Source organism: Hydra viridissima, unplaced genomic scaffold (assembly GCF_058129835.1).
Source record: "Hydra viridissima isolate aposymbiotic clone 2 unplaced genomic scaffold, HvirCarnegie_v1 scaffold_10, whole genome shotgun sequence".
NCBI lineage: Eukaryota > Metazoa > Cnidaria > Hydrozoa > Anthoathecata > Hydridae > Hydra > Hydra viridissima.
The window spans coordinates 55573-71877 of NW_028324309.1; the positions used below are offsets into that span (position 1 = coordinate 55573).

The 16305-nt window shown below is 31.9% G+C and overlaps 1 protein-coding gene across 1 annotated transcript; it reads right to left on the reverse strand.

Annotated features, from left to right (window-relative positions):
• Positions 1-9640: 9640 nt before the first annotated feature.
• Positions 9641-14879, reverse strand: LOC149882459 (uncharacterized). The gene is made up of 2 exons (XM_090065611.1): positions 14728-14879; positions 9641-11468 (listed from the first exon to the last, which is right to left on the reverse strand). Exons 1-2 carry the CDS (start codon positions 14759-14761, stop codon positions 10189-10191), a joined length of 1314 nt encoding a protein of 437 aa, XP_089921737.1. The 5' UTR covers positions 14762-14879; the 3' UTR covers positions 9641-10188.
• Between the last annotated feature and the right edge of the window lie 1426 nt (positions 14880-16305).

The window sequence follows — 16305 nt, forward strand, 5'->3', positions numbered from 1 at the left end:
ATCCGAATGTAGTCTTAAAGTTGAAAACTTTAGTCCAGGAATTTAAATTAATAAAAAAAAATAAATCCAGATTGTCAGATTCTCAGAAATCGAGAGAGAAATCATTTACAGACACCATTGGCCTACTTTTTGACATTGCCCACAAGGATGCTGAAACCATGATCAGAATTGAAGAAGATAAAGAATTTTTATTGGATCAGAGATGTCAGAGAAAAATGGTGATGTTTGGAGAGGACAAAGAACTTTCAAAATTAGAAGAAAGAAATGAAGCAAGGAAACAAGCAGAGAGAGAACGAAAGTTAAAAGAAGAGCAAAGACAATCTGGTGCGAGTGCAATAGTTCCTGTTATTGAACCTTTACATGACGAAAGTTATAGTGATGACAACGATAACGATGCTGTTGATAATGACAAAATGGTTGATAGAGATTTTGAGATAGAAATCCCTGTTTATTACAGACAACAAGTCAGTAAAGCAAGTTCTTCAGGGTCAGCTGACTCAAGTTTAGAAAGTACTCCAAAACGACAATGTATCTTAGATACAATTCTTGACTCGCCTGATGTTTCATCAGCATTAGACAGAATTAATCTATCTGACACAAAATTTACTATACTAGCAGCAGCAATTGCAAGGGCTGGTGGACAGAACCTCGATGATGGATCATTGTCACGTTCTACAGTCCGTAGAAAACGAACCTATCATCGATCAAATATTGAAGCCACTGTTCGAACTGAATTCTGCGATTTGGAAAAACCACCATTAATCGTCCACTGGGATGGCAAACTGATGATAGATCGTACAAATTCTGCAGCCCCTAAAGCAAATGTTGACCGGCTATCTGTAGGTGTGACAGGTCACAATGTTGACAAAATACTTGGAATAGCAAAACTGTCAGCTGGAACTGGATAAGCCCAAGCAAAAGCAGTTATTCATCTGCTTAATTTCTGGGACATAATTGGTGATGTTATTGGAATGAGTTTTGATACTACAGCCTCTAACACTGGCTCCAAAAATGGTGCATGTGTAGTTCTAGAGAAACATATAGGTAGAAATTTGTTATATTTCGCTTGCAGACACCATGTTCATGAGATCCTAGTAGCAGGAGTGTTTGGATCACTATTTGGACCATCATCTGGTCCCAACATACCTCTTTTCCAGAGATTTCAGCAATATTGGCCCAAAGTTAATCAAGGAAATTTTAAACCTCTGGATGACATTCGAATGAAAATACTCCTGGTGCAAGAACTACAAAATTAAGTGATTGCATTCCTCAAAGAAAACCTGCATGTTAAAATGCCAAGGGACGACTACAAAGAAATCATGGATCTCTGTCTGTTAATACTTGGAAAACTGCCTGATCAAGAAGAGAAAAATTATCATTTCAAGATCCCTGGTGCTTAACACATGGCTCGCTGGATGGCCAAGGTTATTTATTGTTTTAAGATTTATTTATTTCTTGAAGAGTTCAAGTTGACCACAAAAGAGGAAAAAAATCTCTGTGAATTTTGCTTATTTGCTAGTCTGGTTTATGTAAAATCTTGGATATCATGCACAAATGCCAGCGATGCTCCAGTTAATGACTTGTTTCTGTTTCAGCAACTTAAGCAGTTTGCAGTTGTGAATAAAACGATTTCCGAAGCAGCAGTCAAGAACTTTCAAAACCATTTGTGGTACCTTTCACCAGAATTGGTCTCACTAGCTTTGTTTTCAAACAAACTTCAAACGGAAGAGAAGCGAAAAATGATTTCCAACATGAAATTTCACGGTGAGAACTGGTCTGAAAGGTTGATCAAATTAAAGAACATTGAAAGTCTAGAGAAGAAATCTCTGGACATGCTGGTGACATCAGTTTCAGCAAGTGCGTTGCGGTCAATGAAGGTTGATATTGATTTTCTGTTCAACAACGATCCAGCTACCTGGAATGATTCCCCAGAATACCAAGAAGGAAAAAATTTAGTATATTCATTGAAAGTAGTAAATGATGCTGCCGAACGATCTGTGGCTTTAATGTCGATGTTTAATGAATCGATTACAAGGAATGAATCTGAAATGCAGAGGTTAATTCAGGTGGTTGAGGATCACAGAAAGCGAGTGCCAGATGCCAGAAAGTGTACTCTGAAGAGTTATAGTCCTCGCTAGAATTAACATTGCACGAACTATAACATTACGATAATTAAATGTTAATTGCTCATATGTTTTTTTGTTTATAATTCGTATTTTAATCAATGACAAAGAGTCAAAAATCCTAGTGTTTTATTTTGGAAAAATTCTGATATAACAAAAACCGCAGAACTTTAGTCGTATTGCAATATTTTATTTCATTAATTTCTCTGCTAATAAACCAGTCTAAAGTGGATGTGGATTGTAATTTGTATTCAGAATTTAATATTTAGAGATAATTAAAACTGATCAAATCTGAAAAATCTAATTAACCGGGTTTTAGAAATTTGTGGAACTTTGTTACTTTTTCCATGTTTTTCACATTTTTCGTAAAACTTTATGGTCATTGAGCACCCCCTAAACATCTGATTGGAAAGATTTTTTGCACAGTTAATTACTATGTCAAATGGCACAAAATAAACAACTATGCAATCAAATCTGAAAAAAAAATTTTTTTGGACAGCCCTATATATATATATATATATATATATATATATATATATATATATATATATATATATATATATATATATATATATATATAATTGTATATAACAACTTATTAATTTATTATATATATCTTAATATATATGACATAAATTTATTTTATATTGTGGGTAACTATTATTCTATTAAGTTTCACAGAGACACTAACGAATTCAATTTTTTACAAACTGGTTATTATCTTATTACTATCTGAATTACTAAAATCAACTTCTTCTATACATAATATTTCAAACGCTTATTTCCATTTTGGTTTCAGAGAAAGCACAGGTCGGCAAATTCGGCACTGCCGAAGTTAAAAACTATTTATATGCCGAAATTATCTCCTTAGAGCAGCCGTTGGGGAAACTTTTATATCTTGCAACATACTTTGAGTTTCATCTTATTGTTGCTCACATTTTATTCAGTTTATATTTTTGAATAAAATAAATAACACTTTTGGTAAAAGTTTCCGAGAAAAATTCCTTTATCCTACATTTTCAAACTGGTTTAAAATGTTAAGAAAAAGCTAACAACCATAAATTAACGTACCTTGCTACAATACCCAACTATGATTTTAATATTCTAATAAATGAATATTTTTAGGTGTCTTTTGAAGGGGTGCCGAAATTATCTGCCTGCCGAAGTTTCCCTACTTTACCCAAATGAATGTAGGTTTAACGGTTTTTAAAAATAAATTTAACATATATATATTAAAATATTTGGATACAAAAAAGTTCATTTGAAATTTTAAGCAACGTTATGTATTTATGCTACTTATTTGTGCATTATCTATTAAAAAATTAATATTCCAACCAGAAAAATGTTGCCAGGATGTAAATACTACTGAAATCCAGCAAATACAACACAAATAAAAATCTGACTTCGACCTAAGCTCTGCTCCAGCAAGAAATTACTCGAAAAGTGTTGTTGATGACGGGTGCTGATGAAATATAATATTATGAGGAGGATTTTGATGCATTTTTCTTAATTAAAACCCTGGTGTTGTGTTCACTGTGTCATAAATCGACCCTCAGGTTGAACTTTTTTTTTTGCTTTTTTTTTTTAACCTACTTTACCCTACTTAAAAAAAAATATGCCATCAAATAGATATTTATTAGAATAATAAAAGTTTAACATTTTAAAAATCCAAGGATGCATTTTTAGACTGAGGCGGTCCAAAATCCTATTGAAAATGTTAATAATAGGAGGGCAGAGGGTTCTTGGCCCCCAACTTGCCAAATTTTTAATATAAAATATAAATCTAGTATAAAACATGAAAATTTATTTAAATTTTTTGCTTACGTCACTCTGCCGTCCATCTTCCCCATAAAAAACCATGCACTGCAATCCTTGCATGCACTGTAACAAAACTCGTATTTTATGGAGCATTGTAGGACTCTCTCGAATAATAATAATAATATTTATAATTATAGAAAATAATAATTAATAATGATAATATTTATAATTATTGAAAATTATATAAAGCTAAATACTTTTACAGATCTTTATTTAATTAAGTTACTGCATAGTATTTATAAAGTTAATTAATATTGTCTTTAAGTTATTATCTTCGTCTTGATGAGAAGTCTGAAACTGCCAAATGCAAGTTCTCTCTGTGTTCTTTGTGACTTACATTTCTTCTGTATCTTGCCCAAGTTGATTTCAACTTAGAATGAATAGCTTCTCCAGTTTGTTCTGCAAATCTGGCTAGACCACATTGATTTTCTTCACAAAAAAGAACAATATGCGCTAACATGATTTGGACCTTCCTTGTTATGGGTATGGTGTAATTATAGCCTTTTGAAAACTCTATTAGGTAATTGTATGAGTCTTTCAATCTTGCAATAGAATGCTTGACATTGGGACAAAGGAAAGCATTCTATTGCAAGATTGCAATAGAATGCTTTTCTATCTTCTGTGTCCATCTGGTTGGTGGTTTCTTTCTTTTTGCAAGCATGTACAAATTAGTTTTGCAATTTCCACATATAGAAGAAGGATAGGCTGCAATTTCTTTCATGTATCCAGAGTATACATACGTCTGCTCCAGTTTTTCAATAGTACCTTGGACTGCAATAAGACTCTTTTTAGTTTTTGTTTCCCAGCAAACACAGCTACTTACATTCATTTTTTATTTGCTAAAATTATAACAATGCCATAAGTATTATAATACAATTTTTTTAAGATTTAGAAAATTTTATAAACCAATCTTTAAATTTTTGAAGCATTTCGCACCAAAAAATTTAAATATATTTGCATATTTTATGCTAGATTTATATTTTATATTAAAAATTTGGCAAGTTGGGGGCCGAGAACCCTCTTCCCTCCTATTAATAATATTTTCAATAGGATTTTAGACCCCCCCCTAGTCTAAAAATGCACACTTGGGTTTTTAAGATGTTAAATTTTTAATATTCTAATAAATATCTATTTGATGGCATTTTTTTTTTTAAGTAGGGTAAAGTTCAACCTGAGGGTTGATTTATGTGTTTTTGGGAGGGAAATAAAGTTTACACGCAAGCACAGAGTATTTTGAAAGGGTCGGCAGTTGTGAATATGAGGACAAGAGAAAGATTCCTCTTAAAGATTTCAAAAAAAAAGTTGACCAAAGATAAGTAACAACATCATTGTTTATTGCAAGTTTTTAGTGATTACCGCCAACCTAAAAACCGTGATAACCTCAAGCCTAAAAATCGTGATTACTGCAAACCTACCGCAAGTCTTTTCAGTGATTACCGCAAAAATACCTGACTGTAAAAAATAAGCAAACTTTTACTTTCACAAGTATTAGTCATTATTGACTTGAGGGTTAAGCCAATGATGTAAAAACATTCTACCGATCTTTGTACTTTAATATTTTATAGAGACTGTTCAAATGAAAGTTTGTTTTATGCAAAATAGCTGCACGTTTGATGTTATGCAATATTCATTCTTTATGTTGTTTGAGAAAAAAGAATGTAAATAACACATTAATGAATAATTTTAGTTTGTTAACAAATATTTAGCTCTGTTTTTTCCCTTATACCTCATAAAGCAATTAAGTCTCAGAATACACTCCCGCTCTATTTTTTTGAGACATAAAGCTAGACATATCTAGATTTAATATGAAATGAAAAAAACAAAGTCAAAAAAAAGTTTCAGTTAAAATTTGTGTTAAGATTGAAACAGAATTAGAGAAATGTGGCTTTAATTTAGAATCCAAATGTGACCCAAATTGAGAACGTAAAATTATACATTTTCATTTGAATTCACAACTTTTATAGGCCACCATTCTTACAAAAAGCTTGGCTACTCCCTACTCTTCATTAGGAATAATTACACCAAAATTACTAAATTACTACTATCATAGATTTTTACTTATTTCTATTAAATGTTACTGAACTCAATTGAAAACAATTACAAAGATCAATGTTTGTCTAAAATATAATAACAAAACTGAAGTTAAGAGAACTAGATATTTTAAGAAACAAGAACAATTATAAAACTCTTGCAAATATAATAATTTAACTAATAAATTTAACTCAAAGGATGTGCAGTTAAGTATTTTTCCATAAAACTTTAACAAACTTTGAAAAATTTTCAAAGTAAATTGTCAAACTTATATTAAATTTTTCAGAATAGTATTTTCATGAAATGCAGGGTGATCAGACAAAGGGTAGACAATTTTGTAAAGTTGGTTATTTAACTCTGGTAGAGTTTTTATTTATATTTTTGAGTTAAAATAAAACTTCATACTCATGTTTAAAAATTGTGTACGTTTTGTAGATCTAATTTATAAAAGATAATTCACGATGGAGAGAATAAGTGTGACAGTTTCTGACCTGTTTCAAATAGGAAAACGCCTAGTGAGATTTTTAAGACTTTGTAGCTTCGAGTTAGTCGATCTGGTGTTTATAAAATCTTAAAACGTCTCAGAGAAACTGTACCTGCTCTTCTAAAAGTAAGAACCAACCAAAATTGAAAAACTAGATCACCAGCCTAGAAACTAGATCATCTAAGCTTACCAAGAACACTAAAAAAATATTCAGAAGAAATCCAAAGAGAAGCTTTAGATAATTGGCTTTTGCAACAAACTACATATGGTACGATGCAAGCCAAACTACAAATTAATCTAAAACTTACAGTATTCAAAATTATTTTTGCGAAGTTAGTAAAATAAAACTTTATATACACTTAGTCTGATTACCCTGTATTTAGAAATTTTATTTAAACCCTTGTTACCCAAAACCTAACCCTAAACCTAACAATTTAAAGAAAGTTTCCAGAACTAAAGCATGTATAAAGTTTATTCTTATCTTTTTGTAATCTTTGAGCAAACATTTAAATATTTTCAAACAAATTTTAAAGAACCAAATCTTGATATTTGTTCACAATGGTAGTGAAAAAAGAACGCATAACCATTTCTTTCACAATACTCTTGTAAAGATTTATTTCCCCTGCCATAAGAATCTTTGTAAAACGCAACTACTGATAAACCGTTTTTGTATGCTGCAAGTGATATCCAGTGATTCCTAAACGATATACTCCAATAGTTGGTCTATAAGCAGTTTCCAAAGCTTCTACTAACATTTCAATGCTTCCTTTTATCTCCCCAATTTTATTTCACAACTGATATTACTATTAGCTTACTATTAATTGTGTTTGAGTATATCAGTTGGTTGACGTTAATAACCTGGTACACTTTTTTTGTTAACTGCGTTCTCGTTATGTTGATTTGTTACTACTGCAACTCTTCTACTCTTTTTAAGTCAATAGTTTTTCTTACCTCTAAACCGTTTGCAGTAGCTATTTTATTAATATATTCCTCAAAGAACGATTGAATAAGTGATCCATTACCAGCTTTTGTTTGGGTTGTTATACCAGCTAAGCACTCTGATACAATCTGTTCCTTATTAGTTAAAGATTTATACATGTGAATGAAAACTGCAACAAACAATGGCTTTAACTCAATATCTGTAACAGGTATATTAGTGATGATCATTTTAGCTTGATCTGCATTCGTGTTTGCAATTTCAAACCATGCGCCGCTCTTAAAAATATTAGTCCTTAAAAATGATATAGACTCAGTAATAATATGTTTGTCCATATCTTTGATGCTTTTAGCTTTAACATTAAAAGTGATAATTGCATTTTGTAATTCTATAATCTCGTCTATTTCTACTTGTTTATCATACGATTGAGCCTTTAGTTCTTTGACTTTTGTTTCCTCTTGCTCTTTTGATATCTTTGATGTAAATTCAGCTTTCTGAGCTTGTAAAGCTTCTAATTTCTCTGATGCTGCTCCTATGCCCTTTCCTACTTTTTCTATAATTTTAGTCTGAAGTTCGTCACATTCTTTTTCAAGTAATATTTTTGCGACTGTGTATACCAGATCTTCATCAGTATAGAAATTTATATCAGGTTTTCTTAATTCCAGTGACAACCTACTTACAATATTTTCAATAACCTGACTTTCCTTTAATGTTGCAAAAGCTCTTTCACCAGCTCCAACAATACTAGCATTTGGGACAGGAGATAATAAAGCATTATTAAGCAGCCCTTCTAATATATCATCATTGACCTTTTTATATGTACTCAGCATTATCTTAACAAAGTCAGGAACGCAAACCCCAAAGTTTAAAATATCACTTAACTGATCCTTTAAGTGTTTCATGATTTCGTCACTACATAATGCTTCAAACTGATCATATTCTTTTTCATATGCAGGGCCGCTAAATTGCTCTGTTAGTTGTTTAATACGCTCTAACTTTGCTTTTAGTCCACTATTACTTATAATGCATTCCAATTGTTGCTTTGCTTGCTGTTCAGCTTCATATTTATTTAACTTCCAAGTCGTAATAGCTCTTCCTACTCCAACTGCTCCAACTTTTAATACATCTACCCCTACTCTAACTCCAAGCGATAAAAATTTACAGCCAGTAGCAGTTAAAGCTAAACTTACAGCTTTTGCACCAATGTAAACCTTCCAATTAAAATCTTTTGTGCCGTATGCTACTCCCGCCGTAAGAATGTCTGATACCCCTTCAATAATAAACCCATATCCCCAAATCGCACCTATGAAAGAAGCACAAAATACAGCCCCTGATATTATTTCAATAACACCAAGTATTCCTGTAACTGCAATACCAATCCAAGGTCTTTCTTTCTCTAAAAACGCTATTTTCGTAAGCCCATCAATGCGCATGGCTTCTATTGTCTTTTGATCACCTTTAGCATTATAAACTTCTCTAATTTCTTTAACTTCAAAAACTACCTTGACACCCTTAGCATGTAAAGATTCAGCGTCACTAGTTAGTTTACTTAATCTCTCAAGAACACTACAATTAATTCTTTTGAGGTCATCGTATCTTTCAAGTCGAGATGTTTTAGTTCCTACAACTTCAATCTGTTGCACAGATCTACCTAACGATGAAGTTGATGCTGTAATTTCATTCTCCTTATCTACTACGGTACGTTGCAATCGATGACGTTCTACAACACTTTCATATAGTGCTATACCATCTGCACACAATTTAGTTGCTTCTTTAAGTTGCTCTACACTCTTCAGTAATTTATCACTATTACCTTCTTGCAATTTAGTATTTGTAATAGCCTGATAATATATAGGATAACAATCAGATGGATTCATTATAGATGCTATCTCATAAGCTTGTGAAGCATTCTCGTATTTTCCATCTTCAAATAACTTATGTCCTTGTCTGAGATAATACTTGGGGTTTTTAATAATCTCATCTTTTTCATGGTCTCTTAAGATTTCCTCTTTAAATTCAGAAAATAGTAACTTATGCTCAGGTTTTGATAATTGTTCATCACTCAAAGTTAACAACCATAGAGCCCATCTTTCTTCTAATGCTGCAATAACGTCCTTACTATTTGTTTCTCGTGAAAGACGTTGTGTCAATTGACAAAACTCAGTAAACAACATGTCTTTATTAACCACCTTTTTAGTCTCACTGATTGCCACGTCAAGAGATCTTTCCTCTTTTTTATTCCTGATGTTTTTAATTTCATCTATTGTTTGGCATCCTGCATATGCATGCTGCAAACTCTCGTCATTAATGTCAATAATTAACTGTGCAGTACCTAAGTTACCTTGCCTCCCTGCTCTACCAAAAGCTTGCTCTTGTACTCTTAAATTTTCTGGTAAAAATGTTACGCAAACATGTAAGCCACCGTTTCGTTCAACTTCATTGGAAATTTTGAGGTCTGTACCACGACCAGCCAAATTGGTAGCTAAAATGACTTGTCCTGGTAATAATTTGCTTTTAGTTATCTGTTGCTCTTCTGGGCTACCTTCAACGTACAGATGAATGTGTGTTTTATCATATTCTATATCTTTCAAAATCTTTTCAAATTTCCAAGCTTTTGCAATTGTTTCGCACATTACCAAAACAGCTCTTCCTTCACCTGTTTTCTCTATTATGCTACTTTTAATAGCGCTTGACCATTCGATATGATTTTTACATATCATTCCAGGAATTTCTTTTAATTTTCTTACTTTAAAAGAGGGAATATGTAAAGTATCTAAAGAATAAAGATCCGCCAATTACAATTGTTCACTTATTGATCCAAGTGTCCCAGTTAGGCCAAAAATATTAGTGCCATACCGTCTAAAATAACTCACGTTCGATAAAAAATTTGTCGTTAAATTTATTTGTGTTACACGCAAATCATGTTTCATTTGTAAAAATTGATGAAGCCCTTCACCCCAGTGCATATTTTCTTGAAATACTCCTGTACGCATATAATCCACCGGAACAATATCTCTCTTGTTTATTACATAATGTTCGTTTTCTCTATACAATAGAAGCGCAGATACAGCATTAAAACACCAATTTATTACTTGACTGACTGCATAGTCTTTCAAGTATTTTGGAGTTGCTGACTGTGCAAAATTTTTTAGTTTATCTATCTCATCTTTAAGATGAAGTTTAACAAGAACTGCTGGGTCTACATTTTGTAATCTCTTGGTTGTATATGTTGTGACAGAAGACATGATAGAGTTTACAATAAACCAAATAGCTTCTAAAACCGGAGTTAAAGCACTCATACCAGGAATAGGAGTCGAAAGAAGAGTCATGCTCAACCTCTCATCGATCAACATGCAATCAACTTCATCGACGATTACTGTATTAAATGGTCTTTTACAACGGGTGTCATACTGTTTATATTCATCATATAAAATATCGCCTTCAAAATTTAGTGTGTCACCATAAACTATGTCTGCTTTATAACATTGTTTAAAAGAAACTTCATGGGGGTCACAATTATCTCGTGCATTGAATCCAAACAAAGAATAAAACTTGGACTTTTCTTCTGCATCTCTTCGTGCTAGCACTTCAGAACTAGTCACAATATCTACTCTATGACCTCTTAGTGCTTGTACGACAGCAAGCATCGATATTGTGGTAGATTTACCTTCTCCAGTATAAATTTGTGCAAGTCTACCATGTGTCTTCTTTTTGGATAGCAAAGACAGTAAAGAAAACATTTGAACGTCTCTTGGCAAAAAACCTTCGCTGTACCTAACGGCTTGTTTAATTACCGCTAACACTTCCGATAAAGATTCCTCACCAATGGTTACTTCTCCTCTGCGCATTTCAGCAGACCACTTCTGAATTTCTTCTTTTTTCCAAACATTAATCGGTTTACTATCAAGTATCGGATTTGAGATCAATTTTGAAGATTTTGAATGAACATCACATATTTCATCAACTTGGCATGCGAGTTTATCAATGAGTTGCATAAATTCAGAATTTGATTTATTCAAAGTTTTTAACTCTTCTACTAATGTTGATAGCTTTTTATCATCTTTGCTGGCAAGACCTAAAAGCAAATTTGCGTACAAATATTATAGGTCACTACATACCTTCCAAGATTAGCTATACTTCTCCATACTAGAAAAACCTGTTTCTATGGAACACTTTCGTGATGAAACTGTAAATTTACTTACGATTGAGGCCAAAATGTTATAGATTGAGTTTCGATTATAAGTTATGATTAATATTGCACACACAATTCTTTTTATGAAACTTGTTCAAAAGGTTACATATAAACAAATTAAGTTAACTATAGAATGAACTAGATATAGCATTAGTTTATAAATCCTTGAAAGTATTTTGTTCAGAGTTTTAAATGCGTATCCCAGCCGCATACTTGAATATATCTATAAAATGTAATGAACTATTTCTTATTTACGATCCAGTAAGATTAATAACTAGTTTGTCAATGGATAGTTGAATATTGGCTAGTTTTATTTGGTAAATTTGAATTCATTCTAGCATTTCTGCAAACTTTTTTTCTAAACTTTATGCCAGTATACTCAAAAAAACTTGTATAAGAGGTTTTTAATACTGAACCTTTTAAACAATATTGGACTAAAATGAGTTAGCAGATAGTTGGTCTTTTCCACAAAGAGGAATTAGTTGTTTAGAAAAGGAGGATACTATGTTAGTACATGCCTGTAAAATTAAATTTGCAAGGTTCTTTGATTTGCAAAGTTACTAGCCTAATAAGATTGAAGATATACATTTCGTTGCAATAGATTATTAAAAATGCTTGAGCAAGCTGATTTGCTAATGATAATTTGCTGAAACTGATTTGTTAACTCAAGATTTATCTATAAGTGAAATTAATGACGAGGTAAACAAACTCGTTGGAATATGTAAGATCGAACCTTATGCTGGTAAAGAGCTTAATAGGTGTATAAGCAGTACGTAAACCCAATTCAAGATCCAATATTTTAGAGAATGCAAACAACATTTGCCATTAAACAGTCAATAAGCAATAAATTAGTTGATAGGAACGTATGATAATGATTAAACTTTACTAAAATGCCAGTTTGTAAGGTACCAACAACTACTATTACCAAAGAATAAGAAAAAATGAGCCAATTGAAGAAATAGGAGTACTTTACAAGCAATTCTTCAGAAACTTCTCAAGGAAATTAATGAAAAAATACATTAACAGAATAGCTATTTCTCCCTATTTGCTAAAGATTAGAGAAAAAGATCTAAATAAATTTTACGGTCCTTTAGTTTGCTTTTGTAAGTTTAAGGGTGCAAAAATCATCGAAAACCTGATTGAAATTTTATTCAAGAAGTTAGAGAAATTAGAGCAATTCGGTAAGGTTAAGTTTAAAGAAGAAATTTGGTAACACTATAAAAGAGAGAATAAAGACGACCTACTTGACAGTTTCGAAAATATTTCATAAGTCAATCCTGATGGTTTTGTTAAGGAAAGAATTTCCCCGAAGTTAGCGGGAGAGAGAAACTAAAGCAAAGTAAATTATCACGCCAGTCATTAAAAAAAGTTTGGAAATCATTTGACTTTGCAAAAAAAACCCTCAGAATAGCTATGAAAAAAAAACCGCTAAAAAAAAACCTCAGAATAGGTATAAAGTTTAAAATACCGCTAAAGAGGCTGTACAACATGGAGTTATTTATCGAAAAATATATGTTGCCCAGCCTCTCCCTATTGATATAGAGTTGCAAAAGATGAGCATGCCTTTGGCGTGATTCTAGCTTAGTTCAGATAAAGTCGGAATTATTGGGTGGTTACAACAAAAATTATTAAAAGCTTTGTTTGCAGTAGCAACAAATAATGAAATTAATAAGACTTATTCTTGCATCCCAAACATCTCAGAGTCTGATTTACGATTTATTAAGAAGCGTTTTATTACCCTGATATCGCTCAAGCATATCATTAGAAAGTTAGTGAACGATGCTATCTTTTTTAGAGATAAGCAGATATGGAGAGAGATAGCTAATAGATTTGCTTCAGATACTGCAAAGTTTACTGCTTGGAGCGAGACTTTATTCGCTGAATATCAATGATATGGTTAAATGGCTTATTGGCTTGTAGATAAGAGGTTCATTTTAAAATCTTATTATATTATCTTATCACAAATTATCACAAAAAAACAAACGAAGTATGTAAAGATTAAAAAGGTTTTATAAACAAGGGTTAAAAATGAGCTTTTCCGTTTGGCTAGACTGCTGTCAATAAGTATTAAGTCCGTTAGGGTTTTAATTTCTAAGTTTTCATATTATAGCCACAAATGTATTCATTTGCATACGATCCTCGTGTACAACGTATGGGAAAGATAACGGCGTTCACTCGTACATAGAGTCTATATGGTTGCAGAAAGTGATGTTTATTAATCTAAAGTCTGATTCTTATTTCTTGTTCCAATATCATTAAATTACCAAAATAAGTCATAAATGAAATCTAATGCAATTTATTAACTATCAATACCACGACGTGGCAAAATCTTTGAAAAAGAGCATTTTTTAAAAAACATCTTTGTACTGGAAGTGTGATGTTAAAGTGTGGTGTCTCAAGTTATAACCAAAGATACGGAGCTTGTTTTTAGGTGACGCAAAACTACCTGAGTAAGATTTGTACAAACCATCTTTTCCGATTGCTGCAAAAAAAAATAATAAAAAAACAGCTCTTTGGTTATATTTAAAAATAGCGGTTCAGATTTCATTCAACTCTTTTTGTGGTAATAAAAGTCTGCTCAGAAAGGTTTCTGTCGAAAGCTTTTAATTTTCGTTTTTTATTTGAGCGCCTGGTGCGCACAAGCTTTTTGTTTCTAAGTCTTCATTTTTCAATTTCCCTGTGGCTCTGTCCTTCTTCTTTTCAAATTTCCTAAAAGATTTTGGTGCTGAGGTTGTAGGTTTGGAGATTTTTTGAGGAAAGTGGATAACCATTTTAACTTAAAAAAGTTTGATTTGTTCGTTTTTTAGTTAAATGGAACCACAACCTCTGGCAAGCGTTCCAGCCTTGTATCGGGGTTTTAAAAAGTGACGCAAAAAAGTGGAATCAGGACGTCTGTACCCTTACCTTAACAGTTTGGTCTACAACCTACCTATTTCCATTTTCATGAAATTGTTAAACTTAGTCTTAAATAAAACCTACCGCAATTTACTAATTATCAAGACCACGTTGTCGCTAAATCTTTAAAAAATTAGTTTGAAGAAAGTACCTTCTCAAACGTTAGCGACAGCTTATACAAATATTGAGCACTAATGTTTCAAGTTATAGATAAAATATAACTAATTCTTAGGTGAAGCAAACCTACCTGAACTAGGCTTGTAAGGTTCACCCTTTTCCATTGCTGTAAAAGTTCTAAAAAAAAGCGGGAATCGTTCCAGTAAATCTTGAACAACTTTTAACACTCACTGTGTTATGAAACTTTAAAGCGATAGATATTTTAGATGCATAATGTAAACACTCATTTGAATCACTGCTTATGTTTGCCTACTTATCCAGTTTCTTATTTCGTTTCTTATTTTGATTCTTAAAATTATTTTAAGTTATTTACCTTTTCAGTCATTTGAAAAGCAGCTTCACATTTAGCGGCGTATTTATTATTGAGTTAGAACAAACAGAAAAAGCTAGAGGTTTTCGTCTCATCAAGCACTTTGTCTGAATCATGAGATAATATAAAATCAAACTTTCCTTTTACTCCCTGCTTACACTCTTTATATATTTTTCTCCGTATGGATTTTGCAGTAAATATTTTGGAATCATAATTTTCCAGCATAAATTGCTATATTTGCTTTAAGTCGCTGTAATCTCCCTTCACATAATGAAGTTGCAGTTGTATTTCTTGGTGAAGATGGTGCGCCACCTGCTTCCAGGGAAGTTGTTATTTACCCAAGAGGTCATCCTCTTAAAACTATATCAAGTCTGTCTGCCAACTTTAATCCTATGGTTTATCCTCTATTTTTTCCGAAGGGAGATGCTGGTTGGCTTCCGAGGGGTGATGCTGGATGGCACTTGATATTTGATGATAAACATTGTAAATGGAAGGTTAGACAGGGATGGTAATAAGGTGATAATAAGAATGTAAAAAGTTAATCTAACTGGAGAAGCAAAAGGAGCAACATCTTTGAAGGATTAAATAACTTCTTTCAAGTTAACTCTAATAGATATATAACAAGAGCAACAGGCAATTTCACACTGCCTAAAAGAACTTCAAAATTATCACGGTTTTCTATTTCCTTCCGGGATCCGCACCTGTATAACAAAATAATATCAAAAGATATAGAACATAAAGTATTAAATAATCCTCCCAACTTAAAAAATAAAATAAAACACCTCATACTTAATATCAACAATTATATTGATATGTATTAAACTTAACAACAGAATCTATACTGAAATATTTATATGTATCACTGACTGTATTTTGACTATATATAAATATGAAATAGACTTTATTTAACAATTTGAAAAGGTACTCCATGATAAGTCTTCATAGACTTCTAGGAGTTTTCCTTTACAACAACATATATATATATATATATATATATATATATATATATATAGGGGAGATGGGGGCGCAATGATCGCCGGTGCAGTATGATCTTTTGGCTTTTACTCGTTCATTTTTGCCTTACTAGAAGTGAGGTTGCAATTTAATTAACCATTATGCTTCCCTAATTGATTATTCGTAATATTTTTTCATAAGGTTATCAGCGTCAAAAAAAATAAAGAAAATATTGTTTTTCGTCATAAAAAGTGATTTTTTTAAATCGTACTATAATTCAAATATATTTTTATTTAGATGTCTGTATGGGTTAACAACAATTTTATTTTAAATTTGTAAGTGTTAGGTGTATAATATAATATATAATTTTTATTTGGCTGCAAT

Coding starts and splice junctions, on each gene's coding strand:
- LOC149882459 (XM_090065611.1), bottom strand. CDS start 14,761: ATGGAAAAGGGTGAACCTTACAAGCCTAGTTCAG. Junction 11,469..14,727: donor ACCTTACAAGCCTAGTTCAG/GTAGGTTTGCTT, acceptor ATTTGCTTTTAG/GTCTTGCCAGCAAAGATGAT.